General features: G+C 37.0%; 1 protein-coding gene across 5 annotated transcripts in view; it reads right to left on the reverse strand.

The window, feature by feature from the left end:
• Positions 1-21,081, reverse strand: part of LOC150084872 (JNK1/MAPK8-associated membrane protein) — an 86,973-nt gene extending 65,892 nt beyond the window's left edge. For all 5 annotated transcript variants that reach the window (XM_090376670.1, XM_090376669.1, XM_090376671.1 and 2 more), the window contains exons 1-2: positions 20,952-21,081; positions 18,446-18,516 (exon numbers count right to left, since the gene is read on the reverse strand). In XM_090376670.1, coding sequence (XP_090232796.1) covers positions 18,446-18,516; positions 20,952-20,961 — 81 coding nt within the window. In that variant the 5' untranslated portion in view covers positions 20,962-21,081. The remainder of the gene's footprint in view (positions 1-18,445; positions 18,517-20,951) is intronic.
• Positions 21,082-21,900: the final 819 nt, after the last annotated feature.

The following is a 21,900-nucleotide window of genomic DNA, read 5'->3' on the forward strand; positions in this document are numbered from 1 at the left end:
GAGAAGGCTCTCATCATATACTCTCTACTCTTGTATCTGGGCAGAATGCAGAACTTTCACATTCAACCCTGACTCGCAACTTTTTTTCAACATTGACTGTACCTGTTGAGTAAATCTGCAGTTCTCTTACTCTTAAAGTCATTTGTTCCAACGTGTACAACAATATCACCTTTTGTGCCCTTAAAAGATGATATCTGCTCTACAACTTCATCAACTTTTGCCCCTGGCAGACATAACCTGGTCCTGTTTCACCTTTCCTTCTTGCATAGTACATTCCCCGTCTCCCTGAAAATAGAATTACCAACAATAACTAGTTCCTTTGGGACCAGCGCATTCTGCCTTGGAGATTGCCTCTGTGTTGCCTGATGCACAGGAGTGAGCTCTGCCATTGAGCTGGGCAGCTGAGCTTTATGGGCCCCTAATATTAATTTCTTCGAGGGAATTTACCCTCGTAAATTCCCTTGAAAATTCTCCTAAATGCCCATCAGAACGCTGAGATGGCACAGAATTTCTTGACACTCTAGACACATAAAGGCATCCATCCTCCTTGGCTAGATCATGTTCTGTTTTAGAAAGGTTGGCAAACAAAGGTTGACTAGAAATGCATTCAAAATAAATCTTTACAAGCAGATCTGCACTGTGTGTAATGAAAAAATAAAATAACTCAACAAAAAAAATTCTGCCTGCCTGCCTGAAATTAGCTAAGTCCCAAGTGATGTTTTACAGTTCTATTTGGACAGAGAAAAGAAGTTAGAACTATTAAATCACACATTTCATTAGTTCATCTGTCCCCATGATATCAACATTCCCTTATACATTGGAATAAATAACACCCTCCTAAGAATTATACTCAGATAAGAGAAGAAAACAGTGTGCAAAGTTCAAAAATGACTTATCTAATATATATATATTAGTATTAGTTACTTCTATTTGCAAATTTACAAAAACTATTAAGGGCACAAAAACTTAAGATTTTCAAGTGACACCCATGAGGTCCATTTGAGAATCGTAATAAAAATAATGATCATAACAAAAAAAAAAAAAAAAGATCATAGATTAAAACAAGAAAATAACAGCCACGATCAACTAAAAGAAAGAGAATGGGGAGAAGAGAGTGTGAGAAGCATAAGAAATTACTATACAATCCCATAATATGATTTATTAAATTCACTACCAGCTTGGGACCCAGTAGCCATGTTAGCAAGAGTGCAAGGCTGTACTGAGCGGGGTTCGAGACCAGCTGTCGGTAGTCATGGATTTCCTCTTGGTTTCTTGAGTTAGTCAGTCTCAAGGCTGGGTGCTATTAGCAAGTCAAATCCAGGGATCCTGACTAGAAATGCATTCAAAATAAAACTACCAGCTTAACCAGCTCGGCTACGATCAGATTTATACAGCTCACCAATTCAATCAGCAGAAATCAGATTAATGATATATAGCTCAGTCTACTGTCAATACATAACAAAAAATGACAGATGATGAATAATTTTTTTGATTTCGGCAGGTGACAGTTCAGTTTCCAAAAATTTCTGATTCCCCTCCCACTGCTCCTTCAGATCTAAAGGTTTGACTTATAGTAGCATATAATTTTGTGAATTTAGCTAGTTAGGTTATATGTAGTTCTGTTCCTAATTTCCGGTTGTATAGTTATTTTCCACTTTGAAAAATTTTCTCCAAATCAGCTCCTCTTGTAAACTAATGACAGTAAATATTATGTCACTAAAGAATTACTGATTTCTTATGAAGTGAACTGTTCAGTAAAGAGGTTCTAATTAAATGTTTATATTAATTAGGCAAGTTGAGCTATATGAGTTTTACTTTTCTCTATAAGGTAAAATCACTTCAATTAGACATATAATAGATCAGAGGACTGTATTCCATTTTTTGTTAGTTAGACATCTGTCCCCATGATCAAAACAATATGAATGGAATGGATCAAAACTCATATGAATGGAAACTTTTATTCCTCATTCTGGTTTAAATTATCCTTTATATAAGCTTTTTATTTTAGTACTGATATGTAAGACTGTTTAAGATAAAAATAAAGCATAACATAACTGGTTGCCATCAAAATATTTAAGTTTTCTTTTTTGCTTAAACAGAATGAAGCTCACAATAGTTGTAAACAAATTATTAATAAATCTAAAACTGATTTTTTAAAAATGCAAAATCAGAAAACCTGCCTCATGCTCAAAAGATAATTATGTTTTCTGGTCCCTTTCTAATTCCAGTAACTACAAACTTCAGTATGCAGCCACACTTCTACCTCCTTTACATTCAGATGGTTCTAATATATTTTCAAGATAAAAGCTAACCTACCAGTACTACCTACTTTTTCTCTGACTCCTCTGGTGATGCTCTTAATAAATATCCTCCTACCATAATATACACATACAGTACAAAAATTCAAGTGTTGCTAATATTTCTCTAGTTGTTCTTATAACATGAACTTTAGAATTAATTCCTAATTTATTTCTCTTTTTAATATCATCTCTAGTGACGTTTTTCTTGTTGGATGGCCATAATCCAGTCTATTCCTTAAATGAAAAGTAAATATTTGCCTATCCTACTGACCTTATTTCTACCTTTTCTAGAGTATGAGAGAAATCCCTTAAAGTCTAAATAAATGATTTTCAATGTCGATTCCACCACTATAAATCCACACAGTATTTTCTTTCTCGTATCCAATGGTCTATTCTATCTTTAGCAATGGTCATTCATTGATTGGATTGTTGACTGACCATTTGAGAAATTGCTGAAGAGATGGTACTTTCTTTTTGTTCAGTTCAGGCCATTCTGACTAAGGATATGGAATATGGTGAGGGAATGCAAAGTTTTCATCATGCATTCTCACTCGAGATCAATGACAGCATCGAGCCCTCATTCCATTGGAGATATTTGAGCAAGCTTACACTTTTAGCAAAAATTATAACTGGTGATGAGTCTTTGGGTGTATGAATATGAGCCAGTGGACCAAGATTCAAAGCTCCCAATGGAAAACATCATTACCAAGGCCAAAAAAGATCTGGCTGCCAAAATCAGCGAAGGTCATGCTGACTGCATTTTTTTTGACAATGAGGGGATAGTGTTATCAGAATTCATTCCACAAGATGTTACTGATAATGCAGCTTAGTACCAAGAAATTTTAAAATGGTTGAGAAGTGCAATCAACTGTAAACGATCCAAAAAAATTGGCAAAATAGTTGGTTCCTTCACCAAGACATTGTGCCAAGTCACCTGCTGTCCAGCACATTTTTGACCAAAAGAAATATTCCCATCATACTTTATTTGCCCGATTTTCCACAATATGATTTTTGGCTATTCTCAAAATTAAAAACAGGACATGAAAGGAAAATCATTTGAGGTCAATTCAAGAAATTGAAAATAAAATAAGATGTGCAGCCTATGAGCATTCATAAAAGAAGGCTTCTAAAAATATTTTAATCAGTTGCAGACACAATGGAATGAACATATGGTTATAAAAGGAATTTATATTAGTATTAAGTAAGATCAAATTATGCAAGAAGTGGACTTTTTCTGTATCAGACAAAAAATAAAATATAAAAATAATACCACTAAAATAAAACAGAATATTAGCATTAGTAGTGCAAATGATGCAAGAAAGCAAGCTTATACAGCATCAGCAAAAAAAAAAAAAAAAAAACACCCTCCAATAGTTTGTCTAGTTCTTCCGTGAATTTTTTCAAACTATCTATTTCCACAACAATGGACAACAGTTTGTTCCAGCAATCAACCACCTGTTGACTGAAGGCAAACTTCTGCCATCTATTCTGCAACAACCCTTCCTCAATTTGAATTTGTGTCACTCATGTGTGGGGCTAAGCAAAAGGAAGAAGCTCATCAGCATTAGATTGCTAAATCCATTCCAAGCCTTAAATACCTCAATGAGATCACCTCATAGGTGCCTAGTCTCTAGATGTTGAAATTTGCAGAACTGAAACCTTCCATGGTAAGAATTCCTTCTTTGTTCCTCTCACCAATCTCATTGCCCTTCTCTGTACTCCTTCCAGTAGTTCCACATCCTTCCTACAATGAAGCCTCCAGACCTGTATGCAGTACTCAACATCTGGCCTGACCATTGCCTTATACAATGGAATAATCACTTCCTTATCCCTGCTAACAAAATTCCTTTATATCATTGACAAAACTTCCTGGGCTATCCTGACAGCCTGTCTGCACTGCTCAGATAATTTCATATATGACTGCACAATTACCCTCGGGTCTTTTTCATTTGCCACTACTCTGAGTGTAGTACAGGGTGTCCCAAAAAGGTGTAACCAATTTTAAATGTTTGTAACAAATGTAATTTTAATGATAGAAACACAAAACCTGCACTAAATGTGAGAAAAACAGTTGAAGTTTTTACTTCAATAATCCGTTCTTTTCTTTTGCAGATTGTGACGGTTGTCCTGAAGTTGAAGTAGAGATGTAACAAATGGATCCCGTGACCAAAGCACAGGTAGTGGAGTGATTTATTGAAACCCGGTCTGAAATGCAGGTTCAGCGTAATTTCAGGAGTAAATACGGGATAAAGCCACGAACCCATAACAGCATCAGAAAGTGGTATCAGCTATTCAAGGAAACAGGTAGCGTCCATCCTACGAAAAGCCCTGGTCGACTAGCATTTTTGATGCAGGAAAGAGTGGAAGTTGTGAGAAACGCATTCGTTTGTCCTCAAAATCCGTTAGAACAGCAGCACTGCAACTAGCCATCCCCAAGACTTCAGTGCATATAGTGTTGCAAAGAAAATTGAAAATGTACACATAAATTGCAGATTGTCCAGCACATAATCTGGGATGACCGTGTGAAACGTAAACAATACGCAAAAGACATGTTGGAGAAAATGGAACAAGATGAACTTGTAATGACACGGATTTTGTTTCACGGACGAGTGCATATTTCATGTTTCAGGAAAGGTGAATAAGCAAAATGTCAGAATTTGGGGGAGTGAAACCCCACACTGCGTGCAGGAGTATCAGCGAGTTAGCCCAAAGGTGAATGTGTGGTGTGGCATCATGGTTGATTGTGTTACTGAACCCTTTTTCTTTCAAGAAGCAACTGTGAGAGCAGATAATTACCAGGACATGCTTGAGTTTTATTTGTGTATCCTCAATTGGATTAACTACCAAATGGGGTTATTTTCCAACAGGATGGAGCGCCGCCACATTGAGCTTTGAGTGCGAGGAGGTCTCTTGATGGCAAGTTTCCTGGCCGTTGGATTGGGCGTGATGGGTCCATTACGTGCCCACCACGTTCACCAGATTTATTCCCTTGTGATTTCTTCTTATGGGGATTCATCAAAGACACAGTCTACAAGACTCCTGTTGCAGACATCGCAGACTTAAAGCGCAGGATTACAAATGCGATTACCATGATTAAGCGTTACATCCTTGAAAAAACATGGGATGAACTTTATTACTGATTAGATATTGTTCATGTGACAAGTGGTGCAACAATTGAATGTCAGTAAAAACTTCAACTGTTTTTCTAACATTTAGCACAGGTTTTGTGTTTCTATCATTAAAATTACATTTGTTACAAACATTTAAAATTGGCTACGCCTTTTTTGGGACACCCTGTATATACTATACAGTTGGTATGTTACTCTGGGGTTGCTGCTATCTATATGCAGTATTTTGCATTTGTCAATATTAAACTTCAATTGCTATTTCTCAGCCCATCTGCCTAATTTTTCTAGATCCTGTTGCAGTTACATACCATCATTACTGTCATTAACCACTCTACCAACCTTTGTATGATCTGCAAACTTAGATGTTAAGTCTGATATACCCTCATCAATATCATTAATACAGTCATACTATTCATACATATAACATACATATACACAATATTCATACATATAGCATATGCATGAATATTGTGCATATGTATTATATGTATGAATATTCATACATACATATACATACTATTCATATTCATATATTCACATTATTCCCAATCCCACAAGGCAACCTTCTATTTCTCACCTGAATTTAACCAGACTCACTGTCATACTAGAAGGCAAATTATTCCGGTATTCGATGACCTCCCTACCCATAGGTAAATTTCATTTAGAATTTGCTGGTAGTAACATCATCAGTTGGTTCCACTGCACAGAATTTAAAAATTGCCTGACCACCGAAGTCATCCTTATGAAAGCAAAAGCCACACGCCTTTCCCGTTACCCTTGACAGTAGTTATGTCTTTAATTAAATTCCACATTAATCTACCCAGTGGGAGTTATTTACCTGCAGATTCTTAATGCATGAAGAATCACTGCTGATAACCAGATCAAGGGTACTGCATCCTCTTGTTGCCTCTTTAATATGCTGCTGTAGAAAACAGTCATCCAAGAAATCCACAAAGGTTTTGCTAGGCTTTCTTTTTTTTTTTTTTTTTTTTTTAGGAAGAAAGGCTGGTCAGTGTCTATATCTTCTACATATATTTCTAAAACTGGATCTTCGTGTTTAGATGAGTCATCTATATCCATGGATGTGCCTTAAATATTCTTTGTTGAATTCAAACTTGGACTTTGTGATGTAGTAGCAATCACTGGAGGAAGAGGAGCAGATATCACTTGTATTGTAAGAGGAGTATTTCTTGCCTGGTCTGAGATCAGTCAGAGATTGATATGTTTAAAGGGACTGTAACATCAGTTTGAGTGGCCACTGTTTGATGTTTTGTGTAATACTGGCATAAGTATGTTCGGACAAACTGGGTTCAATTAGTTTCCTTGCATAACTTACTTTGTTTTCAACCTTATATTTTACAATTTTTTTTCTCAGTTTTCTATCACAGATAGAAAACTGAGAAAAAAAATTGGAATATGAAGGATGGTTGTCTTTGCAGTTGGGGCAGGTCATTTTTGTCACCAAACAATCACTTTGAATGTGACTGGAGGATCCACAGTTGAGAATTGGGACAAACTGAGTTTCCTCTGCATGTCATTTGAGATTGGCCATAATTTTGGCACATAACATCTCAAGGGATTAGGAATGTAGGCAGGAATGTGGCAAAGTAGATAACCTGCTTTTACAGATGAGGGTAGTCTTAGGGTATTAAATGTAAGAATAACATTCCCAGTAAGTGTAAGTTTATTATCTTTTTTAATCATAATTCATTTGACTCTAATTACATTTGTTTCTGAAGCTCTCGAGTTATTTCTTCCTCTGTAATATTCAACAGATCCCAGCTAGATATAACATCCTTAGACATATTCAGAGTTGCAAATGGAAATACTTACCTTGGCAGATTAACTTTACTGTCATGATTTCTGGCCCTGCCATGTGGAGAGTGGTACCGCCAATGACCAAGCAATAGGAGGTTAATGTGTTATGAAGGTTAGTTCTATATACAAGAACAAAGGTGCATTTCCTTTCTTTTTAGTAAGCTTCCTTCTTTACTTTGAAGAGCAGAAATCAAATAACTGTGTAAATGTAAACTTAAATATTCTCTGTGATTTATTGATTAGAGAGAAGGCACAAAATTCACTTAGAAATTTGCTTTGATCACTCACTTGGCACTCAGTGCCACATCTTTTGTGAAAAATATATATGCCACATATTTTGGAATTAAATTAGGTGACCAAGTTGGGCCTCCCACAAAATGTGGCATACAAGTCTGGGTTATTTATGTTTGTGGAAATGTGATAAAAAGAAAGCCAAGCCATTTGCCATTCCCGTGGTGTGGAGGAAACCTCGGGATCATATTAACGTTGCTACTTTTGTTTGTAAATGCAGAAGGTAATAAAATGAAGAACAAGCAAGCATTGTATACCCCACAGAACTGAACTACAGGTACAACTTGCACCTAGGTTTTTGAAAATATGCCATCAGATTCCAAATTTGACACCTGTGATATACACAATGATACAAACTGTTGTTGCAAAGAAATTCACTACTTTGGACCATGGCTGTTTACATATATTGAAATTGATCTTATGGGAGATTTAAATATACCCAAAGGGTCTGCAGAGCTTTCAGGGTGAAGATTGAAATCCAAGGATCTGCTGGCCACAAGAACATTCTTTTCATGGTATAGATATTGTGAAAAAGAATTGATTACCATTTTTCTGAAGGAGGCTCAACAAATAATTGTAACAACTTTCCTCTGGTTATGAATTTTTTTGAAATTTTCTATCAACTAACCATAGTGGAGGCTATTTATTGACTTATTGAAGCAAAGATTTAAAAGTATTCTCTTTCATAACGGAAAGAAATATGCATCCATTCCTGTAGCCCATTCAACACATTTAAAAGACAACTACGAAAATTAAGTTTCTTTTGGAAAAAATTTAGTACAACGATTACAGTTGGCTCGTGTGGCAATTTTCAAGTTATTGGTCTGCTACTTGGCCAACAACTTTCTCATACAAAAATGTCTTGCTTGCTTGCAAGTGGGATAGAAGAATAAGAAGTGAACATTAGGAAAGTGTGGCCACCAAGACTGTCTCTGAAACCAGATTTGAAGAACACTAAAGATGAGCCACTAGTTTTTTTTTTTTTTTTTGTTAGTTGTTGGTGCATCGGCTTCTGTGGCCATAATGCACCTCCCAAGGTTTTTGCACTACTCTGATCCAAGCCCAAGGCGGGATTTGAACCCGTGACCTTTGGGTTGCCAGGCAGGCACTTTACCCACCCGGCTAGCCCAGTCGGCTGAGCCATTCAGTGGATCAAACCAAAGTACCATTACCTTCTCTGCATACCATTTAATCAAATGGCTCAGCCAAGCCCCAAATAAAGAAGGAAACTGTTTCAAGTATGTTTCCACTAAATTTTCATTGCTTAAGTGCACAAAAAAAAATCAAAGCAGTAATTTTTATTGGGCCTCAAATCTGCAAGCTGCTGGTAGATTCTGTATTTAAAAAGAATCCACAAACCAAACTGAAATAAATGCTTGGACTGGCTTTAAAAATATAGTGCCCAATTTTCTAGGAAACAATGAATACTCAGATTATGAGATGCTAGAGAAGTTCAGAAAACTAGGTTGTAATATGAGTGTTAACTTCTTGTGCTCACATCTCAACTATCTCCCAGAAAATTCAGGTAGTTTAAGAAAAGAGCAGGGAAAAGATTCCAATAGGATATAAAAGAAATGGAAAAAAAGGTACCAAGGGGAATGGAATGTCAATATGATGGCCAATTACTGCTGTAAGCTGAAAAGGGGATGAGCCACTGAAACTAGCTGTCTGAGGAAGTCAAAAACACAAAAGTTTAAACTAGTTCAGTGTATAAGAAATACAGTTTGTGGCCACCTATGTGATATTAATTCGATATTTCTGTTTTTAAGTAATTTTATATAAAAATAACTTATTTGTAAATTCTATAAAATTACAAAATAAACCAGACAATTCCCTCAACAATATTTTTATTTGTAAAAAAATTTAACATGATAAGAACAAATTACAAGTAACTTTTGAAATTTCCATTAAAAATATAGTTGACATCTTATCAACAGTAAAACATCGCAGAACTTTTCTTAAAATGTAGACCTATAATCTGTCTAATACTTTCAACAATCAATCACTCTCTGGCTAAAAAATTTTTGCACACTATTCTAAAACCATACTTTTTTCAATTTAAATTTATGTCCCCTTATGCATGTTGTCTGAGAAAAAGTATGGATGTCATTAGCATTTGGTTTACCCAATACATTTAAAGCCTTAAACATTTCAATCAAGTCACCATTTACCTTTTATACTTTACTTATTTACCTTTTTTTATTACCTCTTTGTGTCTTTTGACTAACCTAGATGCTCTTCTCTGCACTCGTTCCAACAGATCCCCACCCTTCTTAATATAAGACTTCCTATGCAGTACTCAAGATGTGACCTAACCATTGCCTCAAACATTAGTTCTTGTATATCATTGACAGAACCCCCCTGAGTTGTCCTAGCAGCCTGTCTGACAATGCTGAGGGAGCTCCATGCAGGACTGTGCAATTACCCCTATGTCTCTTTCATTCTCCACCATCTTGAGTGTGGTACCACAATTAGTATGCTATTATCTGAATACTGCTACCCACACACAGTATCTTGCATTTATCAATGTTGAACCTCAATTGCTATGTCTCAGCCCATTTCCCCAATTTTTTTAGGTCTTGTTGTAATAGTATGTTTCGATAACTATTATTAACTAAACTGCTGACATTTGTTTCATCTGGAAACTGAAAATATGCTTGATAGGCCTTCATCAATATCATTAATAAATACTGAAAGTTGTGTGGGAGCCCAGCATTGAACACCGAGAGACTTCATTAGTAACATCAGTCCATGAAGTGCGGTATCCATTAATAACCATCTCTTTATCCATAGCAGGAACTTGCCCCTAATGCCACATTGCTTCGCAAATCTGTGCTGTGGATTTGTTAAAGGGAGATCTTGTCTTGAAAGGATTGTTGTAACATCTTTTTAATAACAGAATTAACAAAATATAACCACACTCCTTTCAATATGATCCTGCAATGCATCATTAAATGCTAACTCCATTATTTTCCCAAGAACAGAAGTGAAGCTTACAGACCTGTAATTACTCACTTCGCCTTTGATCCCCCTTTGTAAATAAGATAGATATATTTCCACATCTCCAATCTGCAGGGACCTGTGAATCCAAGAATGCTCTCACAATTATGATGGAGAGTTTGTTTACCTCTTTTTCTGGTTCTGCTAATATAAATGGATCATCATCATCATCAGCCATTTTCAATCCACTGCAGGATGAAGGCCTCTCCAGCTACTTTCCAGTTCCTTCTGTTTTGTGCAATGGCCATCCATTTATTACCCACAAACTCATGAATTTCATCTATCCATCTCTGCTGTTGTCTTCCAGGCTTTCTTCTAGCTCCTTTTGGGTACCATTCTGTTATTTTCTTAGTCCATCTATCATCATGTCTTCGAGCTATGTGTCCTGCCCAAGACCATTTTAGTTCTTTAGTTTTGATAAGAATGTCCTTTACTTGAGTTTGCTGTCTAATCCATGTGTTTCTCTTCTTACCTAACAGTCTGATTCCCAATATAATTTGTTCCATTCTTCGCTGTGTAGTTCTCAGCTTCTCTTCCATTCTTTTGGTGAGTGCCCAAGTTTCACTTCCATACGTCATGGTGGGGAGTATACATTGGTTCATTATTTTACGTTTCAGAAAAACTGGGATATTGCTCTTCAGTATGTGACTATATTTCCTGAATGCTATCCATGCAAAATTTATTCTTCTCTTGACTTCCAGCCATTTATTATTATTACAGCTAATAACTTGTCCCAGATAAGTATATGTCTCCACCTTTTCAATTACTGCTCCTTCAATTTTTATGTCTCTTTCTGTGGTATACTTGTTCATCATTACTTTTGTTTTAGCCATATTCATCTTTAGTCCAAAATCCTTACTAACTGTGCATAGTTGATTAAGATTTTCCTCTAATTCTTTGGGATCGTAGCTTATGACCACAATGTCATCTGCAAATCGTAAATGGTTTAGGTACTCTCCATTCACATTGACTCCTTTCTGCGACCAGTCTAATCTTCTGAAAGCTTCCTCAAGGGCAGCAGTAAACAGCTTTGGAGATAGTGACAACACTCGTTCAGACGACACGACTTCTTTCGCCTTGAATCTAAGTAACAAACAACTGTCCAACGAGCAGCTGAGTGTTTTATCAAACGGTATGAAATTCGCCGTTATACCATCGAAACCTCCCATCACACAGCTCGCTATGGGTATAGAAGCCAGTATTACCAACCTTCCCGAAGAAACTGCCAACGAGATCCGATTCAAGACTGCCGCAGTCCTCCGCAACACTCGAAAAACGTGCTCAAACCTCAACCACCGCCAACGTGCCGCCCTGTCATCTATAAGAAAAGACAACTCCATCGTTGTACTTCCTGCGGATAAAGGGCGCCGGACTGTTGTGCTGGACCGATCAGCCTACCGAGAGAAAGCCTTGGCCCTATTACTCGATCCTAACGTATATGAACCTCTACCTGATCCTCCCGTTAAAGTCTTGAAACGTCTGGAAGCAAATGTTAATAAACTTGTCCACGCATGGCTTAAAGATAAGAAGATCCCGACCGCGACTCACCATCTTCTGCGTGCTACTGGCTGCCAACTACCGCAATTCTACGGATTACCAAAGATCCATAAACCGGGTATTCCTCTCAGACCTATAGTGTCTTGCTGCAGTGCCCCAACGTATGAACTGTCCAAACACATCGCGAGCCTCCTCTCGCCTCTTATAGGTAATACATCTCACACCGTTAAAAACAGCAGTGAATTCATTAACACCATTAAGGACATTTCAATCCCTGATAACTCCATCATGGCATCATTTGACGTGGTTTCTTTATTCACCTCGATTCCCGTCCAACAGGCCGTGCACTGCGCCAGAAGGCTCCTTGAGAGCGACTTAAGCCTCCAATCCAGGATGTCACTATCCACTGATGACATCTGTACCGCCCTCAACCTATGCCTCTCTAGCAGCATCTTCACCTTTGAAGACTCACTCTACAAACAAGTACATGGCACTGCTATGGGTGCCCCTGTCAGTTCCGTAGTAGCTAACATCGCCATGGAAGATCTGGAGAAGCAGATACACCAGAACCCACCTACACCTATTACAACGTGGTGTAGATACGTCGACGATATTTTTACCATAATACCACGTGGTTCTGAAACGGTACTACTAGAATACCTCAACTCTCTATCCAATTTCATCAAGTTCACCGTAGAATCAGAGGTGGACGGTTCGCTCCCGTTTCTGGACGTGCTAGTGCATCGCGTAGGCCCACATCTAGAGACCTCAGTATACCGCAAACCCATGTGGTGCGGTCAATTCACCAACTACGGGTCCTGCCACGCTCCAAGCCATCTCAATAGCACTGCCCGCACCCTGTTCTCCAGGGCCTGGAGCCATTCCAGCACCGACACAATTAGACGTAACGAGATCTCCCGTGTGAAGGCGGACCTAACCAGATGCGGTTATCCATCCCATGTACTAAACAGATGCTTGTTACAGGCACAAGAACTTACTTCCAACCCAAGACCTCCGAAGCAAGTCGGCATATCATCCGCCTACATTCCGTACTATCCAGGAGTGTCAGGACGTATCTCGAAGATCCTGAGAAGTTACAACATCAAATGTGTGCAATTACCAGGTAGGAACCTACGTTCACTTGTCTCCAGTGTGAAGACCCCTGTCACACCTGTCTTACGCAGCAATGTAGTGTACCGTATCACCTGTAGGGCCTGTAACAGTTGCTACGTAGGTGAGACATCGAGACGTCTCCAGGATCGCCTCACGGAACACGACAGAGCAATCCGGCTTGCCGAAACTGACCAGTCCGCGCTTGCAGAACACTTTTGGGCTACCAACCACGATCTTGACCCCAAGCGCGACTTTGAGATAGTGGACCACGCGCGACACTTTCGCCACCGCCTATGGCTAGAGTCACTAAACATAATAAACAACCCTAAGGCATTAAATCGCCAGAAAGGCATGCGTATACATCCAATCCTGGAGACAGACAACCGTTTTATTGATGGATGATCACTGGCGCAAGGCAGCACACGTCCGTGCTACAACAATGACGAATGAGTAACGTGCCACACTTTGCTTGTAATGTATTCAAAAAATTTTGTCAGTTGAGAAAGGGACACGAGTTCCGAAAGCTACTGAAATTGTACTTATATTTCATTTTATACTGGGTATACAATAAATATCTATTTGTTAAGCTTTGGAGATATTGTGTCTCCTTGTCGAACTCCTTTCTCAAGGTAGTGTTCTCATATTTTCTTCAAAATCATAATATATGAGGTATCTATGCCTTGTCTTTCCAGTGCCCGAGTCAAATGCCTTTTCATAATCCACAAATGCCCCCCCCCCCGGGCTTTCTGATTCTTCATTTTCTTCAACACCTGTTCTACCTCATCAGGAAGAATATCATATCAGTATCATTTGTCTTTCTGTATTACTGCTCATGGCTGCTAATTTAAGTCCTTTGTTTTCTCTTAATGCTTGTTCTACTTTTCTTGTGTTAAATCTTCTTATGTCCTCTCTGAGCCTCTTTCTAATGGCTTTGCATAACTCAGTATACTCAATTTTCTGCTTGTCAGGGTGTATCTTGCTCTTCAATTGTCACCTTTGGTTCATCATTACAAGTGTTTCTTGACTAATTTTTTCTTCTTTGGATTTCTTTTTCCCTATAGGTTTCTTGGGCTTTTATCATTTGCAGAAAGTTGTAATATTCCTCGTTGATATCTTGGTAATGAGCAGTCTGCAGAAGCTCAAACTTGTTCATAAGTTCCAGTACATACTGCTCTTTCACCTCTTCTGTTATCTCAAAGACCTTCATATTATTTATCAAGTCAGTTTTTCCTGGTATCTATCCATATAAATGGATAGATACCATCAGCTCCAGGTACGTTATTTACTTTTATCTTCAACAATTCTCTTCCACTTTCTTCACAGTTATGACAAAATCATTTAACTCTCAGTTATAACTTGGTATACATCTGGTATTCCTATCCCTAAAAACTTCATGAATGAATGAATATAAAAGCAAAATATTTATTTAGTTTATCAAAAAAACTGAACGAGATCATCAGTTGTTATGCAATTCATATATAATGGGCCAATGTGGTTCATCCCTTTTCTTCTAGTGTTAACGTAAGCAAAAAAAAATCGCATGTGTACCCTGTATGCTCGAAAGATGTTTTATGTGTAAACATCTTTGATGACACCCACTAAATTTCAAACAGCTAGAACTGAAATCATGAACGATGTAATTTATGCTCACAACTGCTACTTACTCTATTGAATCAGTGTTAGTGATAAATAGGATACATATGCCAGCTGATTACTCTACTGAATCAGCATTTGGAAGAGGTTAGGCCAATAGCATAATTAACCATTTGATTGTAGTCCTTTGCTGAGTAGTATAATTGCAACAATACAAGTATTTGTACTGTTACAATCATACTATCATGTTGGAACATGTTACTCTGTCATGCTTTGTTGCAAATTACACATGCAGCACTAACAAGATCTGCAAGAAATGACAGTATTCACACATAATATTATAATATGCTATTGAAACTATGACTCGGCTCGATCTCAACAAACACAAGCACAAGACGATAATGCTGCACATTCAATTCGCAATGAGGAAACAGAGATACTGTCAAAGATGAAATATGACAAGATCTAAGATGACAATGAAGAACTCATACTAGATTGTAAATTGTATGAATTGGACTTGGACATCACAAAATGATTGAAATATGTAAGGTGATGTGTCAAGACAACGACAACCCTGACAAAACATGCAGTAATGATCTGCACAGCCTTGTAATGTGACTGTAAAGAAGACTCCCTTTCAAAACTTTTACAATCATCCAAATAGTGAGATGAATGAGGATCTAAAGCTCGCCGTGCTCAACCCACTCAGCGCAATTGCAATGAAATGTGAAAACTTGATGATCAACTTAATGAGAATTGCCAATGACAAGCAAAAGATTGTACTCATGCATGTAATTTGGAGTCTGTTATCTCCCAACCATGAACCGATTCAAATATTCTTGACCAGCCCAGCTGGTTGCAGAAAAAAGTTTATGATTCGCCTCTTGATGGAAATATACAACTGCTTCAGTAATACAGACGGGTACTTTAATGCTTACATTAAATGCACTTCAACTGGTAAGGCTGAAGTGCATGTAATGTAATGATATTGGATGTGCACAGAGCTGGTTTATGCCAGCTCTGAGCACATCCACGATCACCTCCCATGATACTTTGCTTTAAATGCTTTACTTTACTTTAAATTTTGCAAGATATCCATTTCTCTGGTTACCAAAAGGTTTCTGATACAGGTGGCAATGGTTAGTCCAAAGCCACCTAAGTGGTATGCTCTGAATCATAAATATTTTTCTGCAACCAGCTGGTTTATGTCAGCTCTCATCCAAGATCACCTCCCATGATCCTTTGTGTGATCTCCTCTCCCGGCTTCAGCTTAGTACTTTCTATGATTACTTCCCCGAATGCTTCCCATTTAGAATTTGAAGTTAAAAACATCATCAGTTTATCCCACTGAAAAGAATTTCTAAGGTCATTGTAGCCACCTTTATGAAAGCAATATCCCTTCTCTCTTTACCCTTGACATTAGTATATCAATATATTATAGTACATCAGTATATTATGATCACTGATGCTTAGTGGTTTCTTTACCTTGAGATTCTTATGCATAAAGCATCACTGATGATAATTACATATAATCAGATCAAGTGCATTCCTTTCTCCTGTTGTCTCTCTAACATGCTAGTGTACAAAGCTGTCATCCAACACATCAGAAAGGCCTCTGCTACTGTGCGAGCCACCCACACCGAGGTACCAGTCAATATCTGGAAAGTTAAACTTCCTCATTATAAGATATTCTGATTTGCTGGTCCACTCTATTTGTCTGTATACTTGCTTGTTATATTCATCTTAGTCATTTGAGCTATAACATACTCCTACTCTCATCCTACTGTCCTTTCTGTACACATTCCACTCACCATATTCAAATTTTGAATCCCTTTATGTCTGAGTAGTTTCCAATATCCCCACAATGTTTGCATTTGATTACTGAACCAGTACTTCTACTTCAAATTTGTTTACCAGACTCTTAACATTGATGTACAAACAAGTATATATGTGCCTGTTTTTGCTCTTAGTAACCATAACCAGCCCACGTATTTGTTTGTCCCATGAGGATCCATCCCCCCCCTCCTCCAAGAAGGCGTGGCATTTTGCTTTCCAGGCTTTCCAACAGAAGCAGTGCAATAATCACTTTTACCCTCTGTTTACAGTTATTGTTAATCTATTAGTTTATGTATTTCAACCTCCCCAAGCTAGCAGTTTTCTGGTCCACCTACCTAACACTGCCTCAACAGCATTACTTTAGTTTTTTTTTATTCCTTCATTGAACTGCACTTAGAACAGATTTTTATTGTTGATCTATTAGTTAATGTATTTCAACCTCCCCAAGCTAGCAGTTTTCTGGCCCACCTATTTAACACTGCCTCAATAGCATTACTTTAGTTTTTTTTTATTCCTTCATTGAACTGCACTTAGAACAGATTTTATGAGAGGAATTTATAATTTTTTTTAATAATTTTTTAAGTATTAATCTGATATCAAAAATCACAGTCACTGGGATTGCTGTGATCTTTTTAAACAGAAAGGTCTCAAATTTTAATACAGAAATCAGAGAAGAAACATTTTGTGAGATGTGAATTACAGCTGAGTAAACTGTAGAGTGCAAAAGGGCTAAAACAGAGAGTAAAAATGACCCTATCTGCAATGCATTTGCCAACTATTAAACCAAAACAGCATTTCTAAGATATTTAATTCAGAAATTAAAACAAAGAGAAACTGTTATATGTTAGTATTAGATTATATATACATATTTGATACTGGAAAGTTCCTGTTTGATGTTCCACAGTGTTGTAAAATATTTGGATTTTGGTTTCTTTAAAGTGCTAGAGAAATGTTAGATTATTATTCCAGATGAGCCCAAGATCTCTACAGAATTTGACCTTTTTAAATTTGGGCATTATTGATTTGAATGGTTATGTCATTTTTTCTGTTTTTATCTTTGCAAAGGTCATTTGAGCTGATTTACTGTGGTTAATTTCCAGGCCAATTGAGTTTAAGCAGATGAGAAGTTCAACTAACAGTTGGGTAACTTGAGTTTTTGTGGGCACTTGATTTGGGTCATCAGAATACATAAAGAGCTTGAGGTTTGTTTGTTTGTTATTTGGTTTTTAGGAGCATTAGCAACTAAGGCCATATTGCTCTAGGAATATGCGGTGGTCATTCCCTTGACCTTTCCGCATCCTCCGTATTTGGTGGTGACGGGCTCAAACCCCAGTCTAATCAAGAAGCGTGTGCTACGCACTGCTGCTCCTTCCCACCTGGCTACGGAGGTGCCAGCTTGAGGTTATTTGCATGCGATAGCATATCAGAATGACTGGAGAAAAACTGCTCAAGTTTGATGGAAAACAAAAAGGTAGAGAGCAATCCTTGTGGGACTTCTCTTGAAGCATTGGTAGGTGGCTGAAAGGCATCTCTCCTTAACAATGGTTGCCAAGATTAGAAAAATATTTCCATAGACGTTGAAATTGTATTGTACTGCCTTAAATTTTATTCATGTGTTGCTGCCCTGCAACATATAGAAAATTAGTTTATATTAAGCAGTTCCATAAAGTAGGTTCAAAAGTGTAGTTCAACAACTACCTATGATACAATTTGTTAATCTTCAATAATTTGACAAGTGTTTTTTCGCAGATTAGCAAAAGCAACTCTAAAATGCTCATTAAAAAAACTGTATATTAAATATCAGTTTCATTTATACTTTTTAATCTTACAATAAATGTCTTTCTTTGAACATAACTGAAATATTCTTACCCCACATTCACCCCATGTGCCATTTATCAGCATCCTACCACAATAAAGTCCTGGACATTGAGGCAAAATATCTACAAAATAAGGAAAAGAATAAATGTCATTATGTCTCTAACTTCCAATTATAAATAACATGCATACACTGCATTTTATTATTATTGACTAACAAAAAGTAGTTCTCCTCAGTATAGAAATCTAAACTCATAAGGATTTATCTTTTGTAAAGCATAAGGAAGGAAAACTGCTGGTAAACTATATTTTTACAGTTTACCAGCAATAAATACAATTTGTAAAAATAAAGACACAGTATGTTTTGCTTTATAGGTAGACAGACGAGTGATATATTTTTTAAATGCTAAACTTGAACAAAAGGTTATTGGGATATACAGGAGTCTCATTAAGGAGACTCCTGTATATCACATGTGAATTGAATACTGAGTCTGCACACTGAATGGATCTTAATACAAAACGTAGAGGTGATAAACAAAAGGCATTACACACTTCATGCAATACAATGTTACATTTCACAAAACAGTAATTCCTCTATATTTGCAGATTTAATATTTGTCAGTTATGTCATTGTACAAGTATACCTGTTTGGCATTTGTGATTTCGATTATTTGCAAGTAGTTTCCCTGCAAACTTATGTTACATTTCTAGCATATGTGTGTATACACCCCTACATAATTACACTGCAGAAGTGTAGCTGAGAACCTGATCCAACTGATGGATCAGTTTCATCTTAACATTTAAGTCAGATTATGCTAACCACACATTTGCAAGAATTCTCTTATCATATGGAGAGCAATTCCTCTGCCAATCAACACATGCTGAAAAAAAATACATCACTGACTGTACAACAGATATAAAGTACTGTCCAGATGAAATCAAACCATCAAATTGGAATGAGTACTGGAGGAATCTGTTTTTCAATGGGATGAAAGACTTGAAAGCTTCATCAGCAGATGGGTTGTAGAAGACTGCAAGTCTGGCACACTGATGTGAGAGCAGAACTTGAAAAAGAAATATTATGAAATGCTCTCCAGGATAATAAATGAAGAAGGCATTAATAGGTGTGAATGGCAAATAGATGTTATTCTTTTATTCTGCCTATCCTGTAAACTCTTTTGACATTATGTGACTGCCCCAGCATACAAACAGAAAGCTTATATGCTGGGATTTAACACAATCCTGATATACTGAAAAAAGAAACTGGACACTGATATGTAGTCATCTTACAAGTATTACTGTTTCTCTCAGAAACACTGATTTTTTTCTCAGTACATAAATGCTGTATTTTTTTAATATTTAATTTTATGCAGTTAAGGAACTAATATTAATAAATACTTTATGCAGGAAGCTAGGTTTATGAAGCATCTTTTTTTGTGTGTGTGTCTTAAAGAGTTATTATTTTAATATCCCTCCCTCTCATGGTTTGCATCCTGGTATTTATCTAGCACATTTTTAAATTTACATAACTTAACACTAATTACACAGTAATTATTATATAGTTTAAAATTTTTGTTTATTTTAATAAATTTTATTGTAACATCATGCATATTGTGGATATATCTTGTCACTGTTTGTTCAAGTCTTCACAATGCTGATCTGCCCACTGATGAAATCCAGGTCTGGGTAGACTTGTGAACCTTCAGATATGTTGAGGTTTGAGAGTATGATAATTTATAGTGATCTCTTACGTTACGACTGATTATTTCACACCCCATATGTCTCTTTTTCCTTTGTATCAATTTTTTGCTTTCACACCCAGAGTCCTGAGCTGGATATCATCATTCTTCTCTTTCTTGGTGATTCCCTTCTACTTCTGGCTCTCTCTCTCTCAGGGTAATTCAGAATTTTTTTTTTTTTTTTTTTTTTGGCTGGTGCTGCATAAGCCTCAGGCTTCCTTGCACCATATGGCTAATAATAGGCTAATAATAATAATATACCAATCATGGCAAAGCATCTCCACAATTCAGAAACAACCTTCCTTCACATGTATTATCCAAAAATTACATGGTACTTGTTGACGTATCTAATGTCAACAAGCAACATCTGTCTTCGCAGCCTGCAATGGATGCACGGTACTAAGTATTATGGGGGTCTAATACCTTTCGGGCTTTCCTTAAAAAAAAAAAAAAAAGAAAGAAAGAAAGAGAGAGAGAGAGAGATCGATGCACTAAATAAACAGCACATTCAGTTTTCTGACATCAACGTACAGAAAAAGGCAATGCCCGAGACATGTGCAAAGCCTTTGCAGCTAGTATGCCCTAACATGATTTTTCTGCAATTAAAAGTAAATGGGCCTATAACTCATCCGCCTTATCTTCGTAGAAATAATTAATAAAAATTAAAACAAAATTGTAAAAATATATATTTTTAAACTAATGTTTTCTTTCTGTATCTTCGTGTATGTTTCTATTTTGTCTCTGCATAAATGCTTTGAGCAAGTAAATATGTATTTTTTAATATTCTTAATATTATACTATAAAATGTAAAATTCGCTCACCCATTTTCATATTCTTCCCATATTTGTTAAATTATTCTATGTAGCAAGTATCATGCAAGCATACTACAGATACGGGTAATAAACCCACTTAATCATTTATAACTTGCCATTTAAACTAGAGAGATAAAATCAAATAACACTGCCACCCAAATAAACATGAAATTAAAACACAGCGCCGCTCAAGCACTTGAGGAAAAAAATAATAATACAGTAATTTAAATAAAAATAATAATAAATATACAGGGTATCTCAAAAATACACGGCATACTTCAGGAATGAGTTCCTCATATGTAGACAATAAAAATATTTTATATCAACATAGTTCCGAAAATGCTTGGTTTCCGAGTTTTGAAGGTCTGTCTGACACTAACTATTCACATCACCTTATAGTAATTGTTCAAAATGTTCACCTTCTTCCTGAATACAGGCCTCATATCGATGTCTCATGGACTCGAAAAGACGATACCAAATTCCTGGCATGTTTCGTATTGTCTCACAACCTGCCACAATTCGATTGCGGAGAGTTTCCACATGAGCTACCGGAGTCGAATATACCAATGACTTTAAATGGCTCCACAAGATGAAATCAAGTGGATTTAAATCAGCTGAGCGTGGAGGCCAAGCAGTTGGTCCACCCCTCTACTTCAAGGGTCGTAGATCTTGGTCGTCCTCTGTCGGCAGCACGAGGTATAAAGGTCCTATGTTCACATAGGCGGAGATGGATACCTTCAAACGTTTTCCTGTCTGGACATCTTCGTTCTGGGAACCTTTCGTGGTACAAACGACGAGCCTCCAGAGAATTGCCGTCCGCCAAACCGTACATAAAATACATATCCGCTTGCTCCTGATTTGGTACATGGTCGGAATGGAAAACCACCAGATTCTGTCAGTACCTTGTGATGAAGGAAATCATCTGCGGAAGATATGACATTCCGGTCAATAACTCGGG

Source organism: Mastigoproctus giganteus, chromosome 6 (genome assembly GCF_048544385.1).
Source record: "Mastigoproctus giganteus isolate SK-2022 chromosome 6, ASM4854438v1, whole genome shotgun sequence".
In the NCBI taxonomy this organism is placed as follows: domain Eukaryota; kingdom Metazoa; phylum Arthropoda; class Arachnida; order Uropygi; family Thelyphonidae; genus Mastigoproctus; species Mastigoproctus giganteus.